Below are 15,184 nucleotides of genomic sequence, written 5' to 3' on the forward strand. Positions count from 1 at the left end.
TCTCATGGAGAGGCACCCTGTTCCTCTCTGTGAGATGTGTCAGGTTCCAGTATCGGTTAGCCACATTCTGTTAGACTGCCCTCTCTATCAACGAGCACGCAGAATTTACCTCCAACGTCGTCTCCGCTCTACTATCTCTTTACCTTCCATTCTTGCTGATGGACCGTCCTTTAATCCTGACTCTCTCATTGACTTCTTGACAACAACTGACTTACTCCACAAACTCTGATGACGATACCTTTCGCACTCCCCTCAGCCCTTTCTACCTCAATCTCTTGCTACCCCCCTACCCCTGTACTATCCACTGCCCCGCTGTTCTCCATACCCTGCTAATTATCCCTCTCCCTTTTGCCACCTGATACCCCTGCTTCCTTCCTGCCCTGCAGCGCTGTATAGCCCTTGTGGTTTAGCGCTTCTTTTTGATTATAATAATAATGCACCTACTAGTGGTAGAACTAATTGTGATGATCTTGCCTAGTCTTTTTGCAATCTGGAAAAGCAAAGTTTTGCTTGTGTTTTTACAAATTTGAACACAGTAAAATCGCTAAAAAAAATACTTGGAGTCGTTGTAATCCATGTCATAACTCGAGAATGACTCATCTAATTGTCTTCAAATTTTCACGACTGGTGTGGGTTCCTGAACACCAGGGTCCAGCTGGGTGGCATAAGCCCCAACTATCCCATTTTAATGAATAGTGATATTTATATTCACTAAGAATGCTTCTTCTGATCGGATTCAATATATTAATGGTGATACATTATATAAGAATGACGATACTTGGCAAGTTTAGTGTGAGTTGGTATAAATTTGAAATTTTACTGAAATTACTAAAAAACTTGGGATCGTTTGAATCAGATCAATTACTTGAGAAAGTCTTTTCTGATCGGCGTTAAACTTCCACATTTGGATGTTTAGCGTAAATTTCAATTTGTCATTTTAATTAAATAACTTGTATCCCACGTAATAAACTAAAGAATACCTCTTCTGATCGGCTTCAACCTCTAAACACTGATGTATCTTAATTTGTACTGATTTTAAGTTGTGTGGGTACCAATTTCCCAACTTTTAAACAACTTTATCACTATCGATTGTCTTAAAAAACATAAAACATCTATTAATATTTTGAGAGAATTTAACGAGAGAATTTCCTATTTTCAGGATATTGTTCAGTTTCACAGCTTGTGTTACTTAATGGAAGGTTTTAATTAAATCTCTGTATAGTCCTTGTGGCTTAGCGCCTCTTTTTGATTATAATAATAATTTAATTAAATCTGGGCGTGTATCCCCTAATCTGCCTTCTCTATAATGAAGAAACAGCGCTGTATAGCCCTTGTGGCTTAGCGCTTCTTTTTGATTATAATAATAATAATACAATGAAGAAATTCGGATAATTTTCATACGATGACTTGTGAACATCACTTCTGATTTGTTTCAAAACTTCAAAGCTAATATTTAACGACATTACAAACTTATTAAGCACCCTGAATTATTCCAATCACGTGAACAAGTGTACAGGGGACTGGAAGTATGCTATACGGGGATACCTTTCTCGGATCATGCTGTTAATTTACTTTGAAAGAGAATATTTCCACCACTATTAGTGGTGGCTATCTAACAAAGTTAAATGACGTTTAGGCAATTGAAGAAACTGCTGTGTGTGACAGAAGTGTTGAGTTTCCATGTACAACATTCTTGTTTACCACTGTGTTGTATTACTTATCCATAGTCTCTCTACTGATTTGCTTTGCTCAAGCTTACCTTACATGTTATCCACTACTGCAGCTTTGATATCAGACCACAAATAGTACGTTCAAAACTTGTGTTACATGGAATATTATCACTGCAAAGTAAAACAACACATACTTTGTTCTTTTTTATTGCAATAAATTCAAGAAAAACTCCGAAACACCGACGATTTTACAATCTGCTGAAGACTATAACCCCAAACATCATCAAATTATTAATTTTTTCACCAACAACACAAGCATAAAGCGACACTGCATCAACAGTGCCTCAGCACGTTCTGTTTACCAACATTCATGAGTGTTATACTACCATCAGGTAATTGACAAGTGTCACACAAGTGAGTGATCGCCATTTCTAGTAGGTGGGTCATGGTAGTTACAGAAATTATAATAATGCGTCATGGTTACTGCTTTATGGTAATGGAATAGGAATTACAGAGATTGCCAGTGCAAAATAACAATGGTAGTAAGATTCATGAGGCATGTCAGTTATACAGAAGCGTTTACTGTTCCTCTTCATCTTTCTCTTCCTCTTCCTCTTCCTCCTCTTCTGGATTTCCTACATTCTCTTCATTTACTCTGACAACAGTACGTTCGTTTGCTGTGTCATCGTTCGTTTCTGGATTGCTGCCTGAATCACGAACTGAAAACACACACACAAGCATAAAAATGCATCTTTCCACACATATAATTTTAAGCTCCTATGAAAATAACGTCCACATGATCATTTTTTTATAACGAAGAGAAATAAAAATGTTAATAATAAACATGAGTTAAATTTCTAACAGTATACAACAGATCGACGCTGTGTGTTTTCCAGAGACTGATTTATCTTCACTCTCCACTCTCGTTCCTCTGTTCTATGGTGTGCACAGCTTAGTTTCTTGTGATTAAAAAACCACTCACTTCCCTCCCTTCCCTCTCCACTTTTATTCCTCTTTCTGTCACCACTCCTAATTATCTTATCATACTTCCAAGACTCCAACTTTACCTCTGTCCATTCTACCATTCCCTTATTATTCTGTGCTCTTTTGCTTTTAAGAACATAAGAACATAAGAAAGGAGGAACACTGCAGGAGGCCTGTTGGCCCATACTAGGCAGGTCCTTTACAATTCATCCCACTAACAAACATTTGACCAACCCAATTTTCAATGCCACCCAAGAAACAAGCTCCGATGTGCAAGTCCCTCTCAAATCCAACCCCTCCCACTCATGTACTTATCCAACCTAAATTTGAAACTACCCAAAGTCCTAGCCTCAATAACCCAACTAGGTAGACTGTTCCACTCATCAACTACCCTATTTCCAAACCAATACTTTCCTATGTCCTTTCTAAATCTAAACTTATCTAATTTAAATCCATTACTGCGGGTTCTTTCTTGGAGAGATATCCTCAAGACCTTGTTAATATCCCCTTTATTAATACCTATCTTCCACTTATACACTTCGATCAGGTCTCCCCTCATTCTTCGTCTAACAAGTGAATGTAACTTAAGAGTCTTCAATCTTTCTTCATAAGGAAGATTTCTAATGCTATGTATTAATTTAGTCATCATACGCTGAATGTTTTCTAACGAATTTATGTCCATTCTGTAATATGGAGACCAGAATTGAGCTGCATAATCTAGGTGAGGCCTTACTAATGATGTATAAAGCTGCAGTATGATGATTTAGTCTTTGAGTTCTACTTCAGCCACGTTTGTCATTTTCACATGCTTTCCTTTTCCTTCTTTCCTTTCAAACCTTAGCTAGGAAAAGAATCTAGTTTCTTTCAAATAATTCAACCTAAGTCATTCTTCCCTTCTTCTGCTTTCCCTCCTGCACTTTCTCCCACCTTCTAACACTGCGAATTTTACCCAATCAAGTTCTCACATTATTTTTTTTTTCATTTTGTGGACTATACTCTGTTCAAGCAATCGAGAACATGGCAATTATTTTTCACGGTCATGTGTATACTACTGAAATTGTAACTTGCAATGCTAACCTAGAGAGGCACAGCAGAAGCAGTTGTCACCAATGCAACCATTCATGATCTGCCGCTGAAAGGGGGCGCAGGGAGCTATCTGACACACTCCATTAGACTCCAAACATATTTCCCTACGATTGCATGTCGGCGCTGAAAGAGTATATATTACACTGGATAATAGTTAAATATATATATACACACATATATATATATATATGTATATATATATATATATATATATATATATATATATATATATATATATATATATATATATATATATATATATATATACCATTCTTAGATTTTTCCTAACACCCTGTTTTATTAATATAATAATTAACAATATTTATGAATTATTTGATGCAGTCTTAATAATAAAAACAATACAGCAAATGTAAATAATTATTTTATTATCACTGAATGATATGTTCAATATTAGGTTTTTATAATTACCCAAATTTTTATCATTATTAACATTATTTTAATTATTATTATATTATTGGGGAGTCTTTAAGCCAGGATGAGGTAATATGGGGCATTGGGAATGGAAACTAATCGAATCTGTTCCAAAGACACTTAAGGATATTTCCAATTTTTTGAATCAAGATCCCTTCAGCAACATCAAGACTTTGTATGTTACAACACTAACCTGCGAAGACACAGCACCTACAGCCGCTGTTTTTGCACCCTCCGAGAAGCTGCTGCTGGCCGAGAACACATGGAGATACCTGACACACTCCATTGACCTCCCGACATGACTGGGTTGGTCTGCAATCTGAATGCAACATTCCACCATCATTCATATATATATATATATATATATATATATATATATATATATATATATATATATATATATATATATATATATATATATATATATATATATATATATATATATATATATATATATATATATACACACATATGGGCGCCTGACAAACCTGAGAATAGCGTTCCGATACCTCAGTAAGGAATCGTTCAAGACTCTGTACACCGTGTACGTCAGGCCCATACTGGAGTATGCACCACCAGGGTACTTCCCTATATATATATATATATATATATATATATATATATATATATATATATATATATATATATATATATATATATATATATATATAGGGAAGTACCCTATACATATACTTCCCTATATATATATATATATATATATATATATATATATATATATATATATATATATATATATATATATATATATATATATCTTGGCGATGGTTGGCAGACGGACCGGTTCCTCTTATCCTCTCATTACGCGGAAGCTGGCTGTTAGTGTCACCACTCCACCTCACTGAGAAAACTTCCATTCATTTCGTCTGTTGCTACTCTTACAACACTGCATAGCTCCTGTTGACGCACGGAGACGTATGAAAGTACTTGAGCTGAAGATTTCCCTGCCTCGTGGCTTGTCTTGCATATATATATATATATATATATATATATATATATATATATATATATATATATATATATACATAGGGAGGTACCACCTCTAGAACTTGTCTCTGGACCCTCAACCTCATAGAAATCAATAAACGTACCTCAGAGAAAACTCAGGGTTCTCCCAGGAGCTGTTTGAATATTTTCTTCTCCTTCATATATATATATATTGGCAGTTTGGAGGGATATGTTGTGTATCTTTATACATATATGCTTCTAAACTGTTGTATTCTGAGCACCTCTGCAAAAACAGTGATAATGTGTGAGTGTGGTGAAAGTGTTGAATGATGATGAAAGTATTTTCTTTTTGGGGATTTTCTTTCTTTTTTTGGATCACCCTGCCTCGGTGGGAGACGGCCGACTTGTTGAAAAAAAAAAATATATATATATATATATATATATATATATATATATATATATATATATATATATATATATAAAATATAGGGAGGTACCACCTCTGCAACTGTCCTGGGGGACCTCATCCTTAGATGAGGAAAAACTCAAGTTCTCCCAGAAGCTGTTTGAATACTGTTTTCTCCTACCACCCCCTATATTCTATATTCCATGTGAACTTTATTTAAAGACAAAATAAATTTATATATATATATATATATATATATATATATATATATATATATATATATATATATATTTCAACAAGTCGGCCGTCTCCCACCGAGGCAGGGTGACCCAAAAAAGAAAGAAAATTCCCAAAAAGGAAATGTTTTCATCATCATTCAACACTTTCACCACACACATAATCACTGTTTTTGCAGAGCTGCTCAGAATACAACAGTTTAGAAGCATATACGTATAAAGATACACAACATATCCCTCCAAACTACCAATATCCCAAACTCCTCCATATATATATATATATATATATATATATATATATATATATATATATATATATATATATATATATATATATATATATATATATATATATATATATACTACTAGGTAGTAGGTTGGTAGACATCAACCACCCAGGGTGGTACTACCGTTTTAAAAAGTGAGTGTAAAACGAAAGCCTGTAATTGTTTTACATGATGGTAGGATTGCTGGTGTCTTTTGTCTGTCTCATAAATATGCAAAACTACAGGTACGTCTTGCTACTTCTACTTACACTTAGGTCACAATACACGTTTATTTATACACACTCATCTGAGTTTTCTTTGATTTTATCTTAGTTATTGTTCTAATTATTTTTCCTCTTATATCCATGGGGAAGTGGAATAAGAATCTTTCCTCCGTAAGCCATGCGTGTTGTAAAAGTCAACTAAAATGCCAGGAACAATGGCTAGTAACCTCTTTTCCTGTAATAATTACTAAAAAGAATAAGAAGAAATCGTAATGACACGATTGCAAATAAACCATACCCCCGGCCGGGATTGAACCCGCGGTCATAGTCTCAAAACTCCAGCCCGTCGCGTTAGCCACTAGACCAGCTAGCCACAATAAGATTCATCCAACTAGGTATATTTCTACACCATAGGAAAGTTAGCACAGGCACCTCTGTGACCACAAATGCAAGTTTTTACAGACGAATCTCCAGCTAGCGTGGCCGTGACGAACTCTAGCTCAAGTCCCTTCACTGCCGTCAACGCGACGGGCTGGAGTTTTGAGACTCTATGACCGCGGGTTCAATCCCGGCCGGGGGTATGGTTTATTTGCAATCGTGTCATTACGATTTCTTGAGTCATGTTGACGGCAGTGAAGGGACTTGAGCTAGAGTTCGTCACGGCCACGCTAGCTGGAGATTCGTCTGTAAAAACTTGCATTTGTGGTCACAGAGGTGCCTGTGCTAACTTTCCTATGGTGTAGAAATATACCTAGTTGGATGAATCTTATTGTGGCTAGCTGGTCTAGTGGCTAACGCGACGGGCTGGAGTTTTGAGACTCTATGACCGCGGGTTCAATCCCGGCCGGGGGTATGGTTTAATAAGAAGAAAATTGTCAAAGTGGGAAGTCTGAATGTGCGTGAATGTTGTGCGAATGATAAGAAAGAGATGATTGTGGATGTTATGAGTGAGAAGAAGCTGGATGTCCTGGCTTTAAGTGAAACAAAGCTGAAGGGGGTGGGTGAGTTTCAGTGGAGAGGAATAAATGGAATTAGGTCAGGGGGTTCTAACAGAGTTAGAGCTAAAGAAGGAGTAGCAATAATGTTGAAGGATAAGCTATGGCAGGAAAAGAGGGACTATAAATGTATTAATTCAAGAATTATGTGGAGTAAAATAAAGGTTGAATGTGAGAAGTGGGTTATAGTAAGCGTATATGCACCTGGGGAAGAGAGAAGTATAGAGGAGAGAGAGAGATTTTGGGAAATGTTGAGTGAATGCATGGGGAGTTTTGAACCAAGTGTGAGAGTACTTGTGGTTGAGGATTTTAATGCTAAAGTGGGTAAAAATGTTGTGGATTGAGTAGTAGGTAAATTTGGGGTGCCAGGGGTAAATGAAAATGGGGAGACTTTAATTGAGCTATGTGTAGAAAGAGGTTTGGTAATAAGTAATACATATTTTATGAAAAAGAGGATAAATAAATATACAAGGTATGATATAGCACGTAATGAAAGTGGTTTGTTAGATTATGTATTGGTGGATAAAAGGTTGATGGGCAGGTTCCAGGATGTACACGTTTATAGAGGGGCAACTGATATATCGGATCATTATCTAGTTGTAGCTACAGTTAAGAGTAAGAGGTAGATGGGAAAAGAGGAAAATGGCAACAACAAGAGGGAGGTGAAAGTGTATAAACTAAGGGAGGAGGACGTTCGGTTGAAATATAAGCAACTATTGGCAGAAAGGTGGGCTGGTGCAGATATGAGTAGTGGGGGATTGAAGAGGGTTGGAATAGTTTTAAAAATGCAGTATTAGAATGTGGGGCAGAAGTTTGTGGTTATAGGAGGGTGGGTGCAGGAGGAAAGAGGAGTGATCAGTGGAATGAAGAAGTAAAGGGTGTGATAAAAGAGAAAAAGGTAGCTTATGAGAGGTATTTACAAAGCAGAAGTGTTATAAGAAGAGCAGAGTATATGGAGAGTAAAAGAAAGGTGAAGAGAGTGGTGAGAGAGTGCAAAAGGAGAGCGGATGATAGAGTGGGAGAGGTACTGTCAAGAAATTTTAATGGGTGTGAAGCATGGGTTGTGAATATTGCAACAAGAAGGCTGAAGGCAGTGGAGATGTCGTGTCTGAGGGCAATGTGCGGTGTGAATATAATGCAGAGAATCCGTATTTTTAAAATTAGGAGGAGGTGTGGAATTACTAAAGTATTATTCATAGGGCTGAGAAGGGGTTGTTGAGGTGGTTCGGACATTTAGAAAGTATGAAACGAAATAGAATGACTTGGAGAGCGTATAAATCTCTAGTGGAAAGAAGGCAGGGTAGGGGTCGGCCTAGGAACGGTTGGTGGGAGAGGATAAAGGAGGTTTAGAGTGTTAGGGGCTTGGACTTCCAACAAGCGTGCGTGAGCGTGTTAGGAGTTAGTGGAGACAAATGGTCTTTATGAATTGATGTACTGTTGGGGTGTGAGCATAGTAACATTCATGAAGGGATTCAAGGAAACCAGCAAGCTGGACTTGAGAACTGGAGGTGAGAAGTACAGTGCCTGCGCTCCGAAGGAGGGATGTTGATATGTTGCAGCTTTATAACCGTAGTGTAGGCATGCCTCTGGCAAGACAGTGATGGAGCAAATGATGATGAAAGTGTCTTTTCTTGGACACCCTGGTCTATATATATATATATATATATATATATATATATATATATATATATATATATATATATATATATATATATATATATATATATATATATATATATATATATAGGTGTTTGTGTATGTGTGTTCAAGTGTAAATAAGTTTAGTAATATACTGAAAATGCGTTGCTGTATGCAACTCTATACTAATGTTGATGTATACCACGAATGGGAAGAATAAGATACAGTGTACAGGGAACTTCAGTGTTCAATGTTTTACCCACAAATGAGCCTTATCCTGTACATTTGAGTTGATAACGCACATCAAGGGTGAAAATCTGCACATTTAAGGTTTCATTGCATATGTCTTATTCGTTCCACTTACACAGATATTACAATAAATGCAATCTGAACAGTTTTTAATTTATATCGACATAGGTGGAAAATACACAAGACTTAAACAATAGTAATTTACATATTAACACCGTATAAATTATCTTGTTTCCTAAGGTGAGAGAGTTTAATAAGTCTTAGGTTACGTGGAAGCTGTGAACTGTCGTGTGATAAACAGTTGATTGTTAACTCGCCCAGGACTACCACACAACAAAACATGGGCACTATTTCAGGTGGTGGTTCAGTATTACCGCATTAGTCTTGTTTACCACACTACACTTTGCTTTATTCATGAATTAGAAATTGAATTATTAGTTTATGTTAAGAGCCATTGCGAACCACTGTCAGGTAGCAAGAGAATTATATATCCTCTTGAGGTTATTAAAAATGTATATATTTGTCCAGAACGAACTGAAACATTGCTTAGTTTTCATCTCATTTCTAATTTGTAGTTTCTTACAGCTACGAAATTATGACTTTTATACCCTATACTGATAAAAGTATAATAATCTCGTTAATGAGCTGTGAGAGTAGAGGAAGAAAGTGATGTAGTATACCAGTACACTCACTATTGTTAGTTTTAGGAGCACAGCACACACAGCCATGACCGTGACAGCCTTGATGGTGGTGTATTAGAATTTCATGTACATTACATCTCCTCCTGCAGATTCCTCCGAAAGCTGAGCAGCGTGCCCGGGTGCCACACCTAGCTCTCTCATCCAATTGCTCATTCAAGACAGGTTCGTCTGGAAAAACGAACCCAACAATCATGTCATAAATCCGAGTACAGATGTAAAATTTCGTTTGAGTTATTAACGAAAAGGCTAACAATAGAAGTCGAGAATCCATATCACATTGTCTCTTAAAACAATGAAACCTATGTAAGTAGTCTTAAAAACTAATATTGTGATTTAATATGTGACCAGTTCACTAAAAGATTTTAGAAAGTAATATAATTTATCACTGTGGACGTTGGAAGGCAAATCATTAATAATTTTGTTAGTTATGTTTTTGTGCTTTTAAACGATCGTGTATAAATATCACGAGGAAAAACATTTCATTAAAGCAGTCAAAAAATATTTCAAGGTCAAAATAGTAATCGTACTGCTGGCTGTCTTGATTCTAAAGTACAAAAAATCAGCCTCTGGGTACTGTGTGGTGTTCATGTGTTTTATGTTGAACATACGGAACATTTCCATAATACTCTTGCCTTGTATCACCAAAAAAAAATTTTTCTATTGCACAAAAAGGCTGTGTATGTCTGTATAACAGTGACACAGCCCCGTGGCATGGTCTGTGAGTAGAATTGTCGTAAACCTCTTAATTACACTGTTGTTTTTATGATACAATGCTTGTTTCCCACTTCCTGTGTGGTGGCAACGGAACAGTCATAATCCCTGTATATTGAATATGTTATATATAAATATTGCAAGAATACACTCCTCCGTTCCTGTGTTTTGACTATAATGTCACAGTTAACCTTTCCTGTGCTATGTTAATAGAAATATGATGGAGTCCGTAAAGTCCTGTGTTGATCCTCAGCCCCGTGATGTGTTTACGGAGCAGTGCCACAGCACTCTGTGTACTGTGTTGTGTCTATAAAACAGTCACACAGTAAACTTTTTCTATTCAGCATTTAAGGAGCACCGCTGTATTTAGAGAAAACTCTAATTTTCTACCGTTACTCTTGATTTTGTTTCTCTTATCTTCCTTTATCCCTTGTTTTCTTCAGATCCTAATCTGAAAAAAAAAAAAAGATTAATTTTCATAAAGTGTTTATTACTCACCTATTTGTAGGTAAGGGGATAAATTTCTAACATTCTTGTGTGTGTGTGTGTGTGTGTGTGTGTGTGTGTGTGTGTGTGTGTGTGTGTGTGTGTGTGTGTGTGTGTGTGTGTGTGTGTGTGTGTGTGTGTGTGTGTGTGTGTGTGTGTGTGTGTGTGTGTGTGTGTGTGTGTGTGTGTGTGTGTGTGTGTGTGTACTCACCTAATTGTGGTTGCAGGGGTCGAGACTCAGCTCCTGGCCCCGCCTCTTCACCGACCGCTAACTAGGTCCTCTCTCCCCCTGCTCCATGAGCATTATCATACCTCGCCTTAAAACTATGTATAGTTCCTGCCTCCACTACATCGCTTGCCAGACTATTCCACTTCTTAACTACTCTATGACTGAAGAAATACTTCTTAACATCCCTTTGACTCATCTGAGTCTTCAGCTTCCAGTTGTGACCCCTTGTTTCTGTGTCCCAACCCTGGAACATCCTGTCTCTGTCCACCTTAGTCTATTCCACGCAGTATTTTGCATGTCGTTATCATGTCTCCCCTGGCCCTCCTGTCCTCCAGTGTTGTCAGACCGATTTCCCTTAGCCTTTCTTCATAGAACATTCCCCTTAGCTCTGGAGCTAGCCTTGTTGCAAACCTTTTCACTTTCTCTAATTTCTTGACGTGTTTGACCAGGTGTGGGCTCCAAACTGGTGCTGCGTACTCTAGTATGGGCCTGACGTACACAGTGTATAAAGTCTTGAACGATTCCTTACTGAGGTACCGGAACGCTATTCTCAGGTTTGCCAAGCGCCCATATGCCGCAGCAGTTATCTGGTTAATGTGTGCTTCTGGCGATGTACTCGGTATTATACTCACTCCTAGGTCTTTCTCCTTGAGTGAGGCTTGCAGCCTTTGGCCTCCTAGCCTATACTCTGTCTGCGGTCTTTTTTGCCCTCCTCCGATCTTCATGACTTTGCATTTGGCGGGGTTAAATTCTAGGAGCCAGTTTCTGGACTAATCTCTTGTGAGGAACTGTTTCGAAGGCCTTCTTGCAGTCCAAGAAAATGCAATCAACCCACCCCTCCCTCTCATTTCTTACTTCAGTTACTTTGTCATAAAACTCTAGTAGGTTTGTGACACAGGATCTGCCTTCCATGAATCCGTGCTGGCTGTCGTTTATAATCTTGTTCTGCTCCAGGTGCTCCACCACTCTCCTGATAATCTTTTCCAAGACTTTGCATACTATACATGTCAGTGACACTGGTCTATAATTTAGTGCTTCATTTCTATCTCCCTTCATAAAGATGGGGACTACATTTGCCTTCTTCCATACTTCAGGTAGTTGCCGTTTCAAGGGAAGTGTTGAAGATTTTGGTTAGTGGCACACGTAGTGTCCCTGCTCCCTCTCTAAGGACCCACGGAGAGATGTCTGGTCCCACCGCCTTTGAGGTATCAAGGTCACTTAGTGTGTGTGTGTGTGTGTGTGTGTGTGTGTGTGTGTGTGTGTGTGTGTGTGTGTGTGTGTGTGTGTGTGTGATAAAATAAATTAATTTGATACGTGAACACAACGTCATACACTAATTATTTTTTCGTTCTGTAATGAACTGCACATAGATACAACCAAAAAATTTTAACTAGTGGAGTTAATATTTGCATCGAGAGCCGAGTATCTCTCAGGGTATATATGATGAGAATTTACGTTAGTCTTTATTTCAGGGATTAAAGTATTCTTAACTTGTTATGAACATATCTCATGTAGACTTAATGACCCCCGTGTAGTCTGTAGACCTCAATGAACCAATGGTCAATCTTTGGTATGGTTAAGGATGAACATTAACAAATTCACTATAATTCTAACGTTTTCTAAATGGTAAGAATGGGTGGTTCATTCAGCTGAAGATTGGAAGAGCTCTGACCATGTGCTTCCCGCTAACTATTTAATCTAACTCTTAAAAAATAAAGATAAATAGATGAAAAACTATTTGCAACTATCTTTAATTTGCTTAAAAACAGATGCTAAAAATGCGCAAAAAATGTGTATAAAAACTTTTCTAAACGAACTATTATTTGAACTAGAAGATGCAGTGGTATTGGCTGGTGTTAAATACCGCGTGACATATCTATGTTGCCTAGACACCGCTGCTCTGGCACCGGGGAAAATCCCTGACTTTACCTTAAAATGCCCCGAAAATGAATAGACCAGTAGCTATTAAATTAAAGAAAATGCCTGTATAGAGCAGACTATATCTTCCTAAGGAAAGGGAGACACAGACGCGTGTAACCTGAACACAGACATGCTAACACGGTCAACAAATTCCATATTTATACGAATATAAGGTATATCACTTCCTCATTAATATAATGGAACACACAAAATTTTCCCGAACACATGTATATTTCCTACGATTATTAAAAATCACGTTTTCCGCCAAGATCAGCAAATATATGACCATCACCCGTACACGTGTGTTGAAGCTAATCTAGGAACACCAGGTAACACGCTGCTTACCTGTATGCTATTTATTTCATTTATATTGTATGTGTCGAATTTACTATGAATTCATTTACAAGAATTGTCTATAGTTTCTGCAAAACCAAACACAATACAGTCAGGAGTGACTGGGACTTGTATTTATGTGTTCATTCGTGCGCCATTTTTTTTATTTACATACAGATAAATGGGACAAGCAGCCACTTGTATCTTGTTAGTGACATTCTAAGACGCAATTTACAACAAGCATGGTGACATGAGCAGCAGTCTCGAGCAATTCGGTAGAATTTTCATTGAAGCATTAGACACAGAATTGTAAAAAACACAGGAAATAAATATTAAGTGTATACTGTGTTTTTGTTAAACTTATAATAGTTACCAGCGATCTGTTCATCAAGGAGAAATAATATTTTAACAAACATGAGAGAACTGTAGGAGAGAACCTAATTGAATGGTTGTTTATCAAAGATCCTGATGATTCCTCGAGCACCCAGGATACTAGTTGTACCATTACATTACATCTTGGGTAGAACAGGAACATCAATAGCCCTCGATCTACTATAGGCCTGATTTCTCCTGGTACTCAGAAATGATCTACATCTATCCCTTTCACTCTCTTTCAAGACTGAATTGCAAAGATTTATCTTTAAAAATATTTGGAAGCAGAAAACAAGCTTGTCTTAGGTCTTTAGCTGGAGGTAACGATCAGGTCTATGGTACATCTCTTGGATACTTTGTTGCTAAGCTAAAAATGAATGGCCTAAAATATTGCAAGACAATAACAGAGAAGGCAAGCGACATACCTCACCATGTGCGGTGCCGTTTCCTTCGTTTGTTCCTGCGGTTTCGTCCAGCGGGGATTGCTCGGCTGCAGTCCCAGAGTCAGTCTCGGCGCTCTCCACGTCCACCAGGTAGACACAGAGGAACACCAGCACATACACAGGCTTCATGGCGGTGATGTTTTACTTGGTTACTTGTTCAGTTGCTGCTGAGGCCGAGTCTTCTGTGTCTCAACACGCCCGTGGTCGAGGGAGTGTGGCTCAGAACTAGTAGCTTCTGCAGTGGGGAGACCTGCCTTATATTCCCTTAAAAAGCATCCAGCTCATCCCAGAAACACCTGCTGTAAACACAGGTGCTAAACGTTGAATGGTGTTGTTATGTATCAATGTTTTTCAATACATTTGCTTCTAGAATGCAAGTAGCCACATCATCAGCAGCAGGGATCCCATATGAAAATTTTAAATAGCGCTGTATTTCCTAAAACGCGCTAAAATCTCTATATTTTCTTTATTTGTGGTTAAAAAACGCATTAACATTATTTTTTTGCAAAAAATAACACATTATGCTTTGCTCTCACTCACCAGCACACGGGCGATTATTCTAGATCTGCTAAATACCAATCAACCATCTTTTCCTCAGCGTGTCTAGCGGTTTCTTGTGACTGAGGAGGAGGTTGATTTGCATACAAAAAGCCTATTTTCGCATGGTTTCATTTGGTAGTTTGTAATCAAAGCAGAATTTACGGTTTACCTTGCTTCTCAGTCAGTATTTAATAAGCAAAAAAGCTCAAACTAATAATAATAAATAATTTGTTTTATTATTATATCTTCCTACTGAGAACTCAGTCCAATGAGGCCAGTGCTTCGTCTGGTAATGTG

General features: G+C 37.6%; 2 protein-coding genes across 2 annotated transcripts in view; both read right to left on the minus strand.

Moving 5' to 3' along the window:
* The window catches only part of LOC138854516 (uncharacterized), a 484,295-nt gene that overhangs the window by 416,037 nt on the left and 53,074 nt on the right, over nucleotides 1–15,184 (minus strand). The gene's annotated exons all lie outside the window — the stretch shown is intronic.
* Nucleotides 1,862–14,594, minus strand: LOC128699314 (uncharacterized). Its single transcript, XM_053791925.1, has 5 exons — nucleotides 14,335–14,594; nucleotides 9,845–10,021; nucleotides 4,366–4,491; nucleotides 3,732–3,863; nucleotides 1,862–2,389 (listed from the first exon to the last, which is right to left on the minus strand). The coding sequence occupies exons 1-5, from the start codon at nucleotides 14,474–14,476 to the stop codon at nucleotides 2,250–2,252; spliced, it is 717 nt and encodes a 238-aa protein (XP_053647900.1). The 5' UTR covers nucleotides 14,477–14,594; the 3' UTR covers nucleotides 1,862–2,249.

The sequence above is a fragment of the Cherax quadricarinatus genome, chromosome 61, assembly GCF_038502225.1.
Source record: "Cherax quadricarinatus isolate ZL_2023a chromosome 61, ASM3850222v1, whole genome shotgun sequence".
Classification (NCBI taxonomy): Eukaryota; Metazoa; Arthropoda; class Malacostraca; order Decapoda; family Parastacidae; genus Cherax; species Cherax quadricarinatus.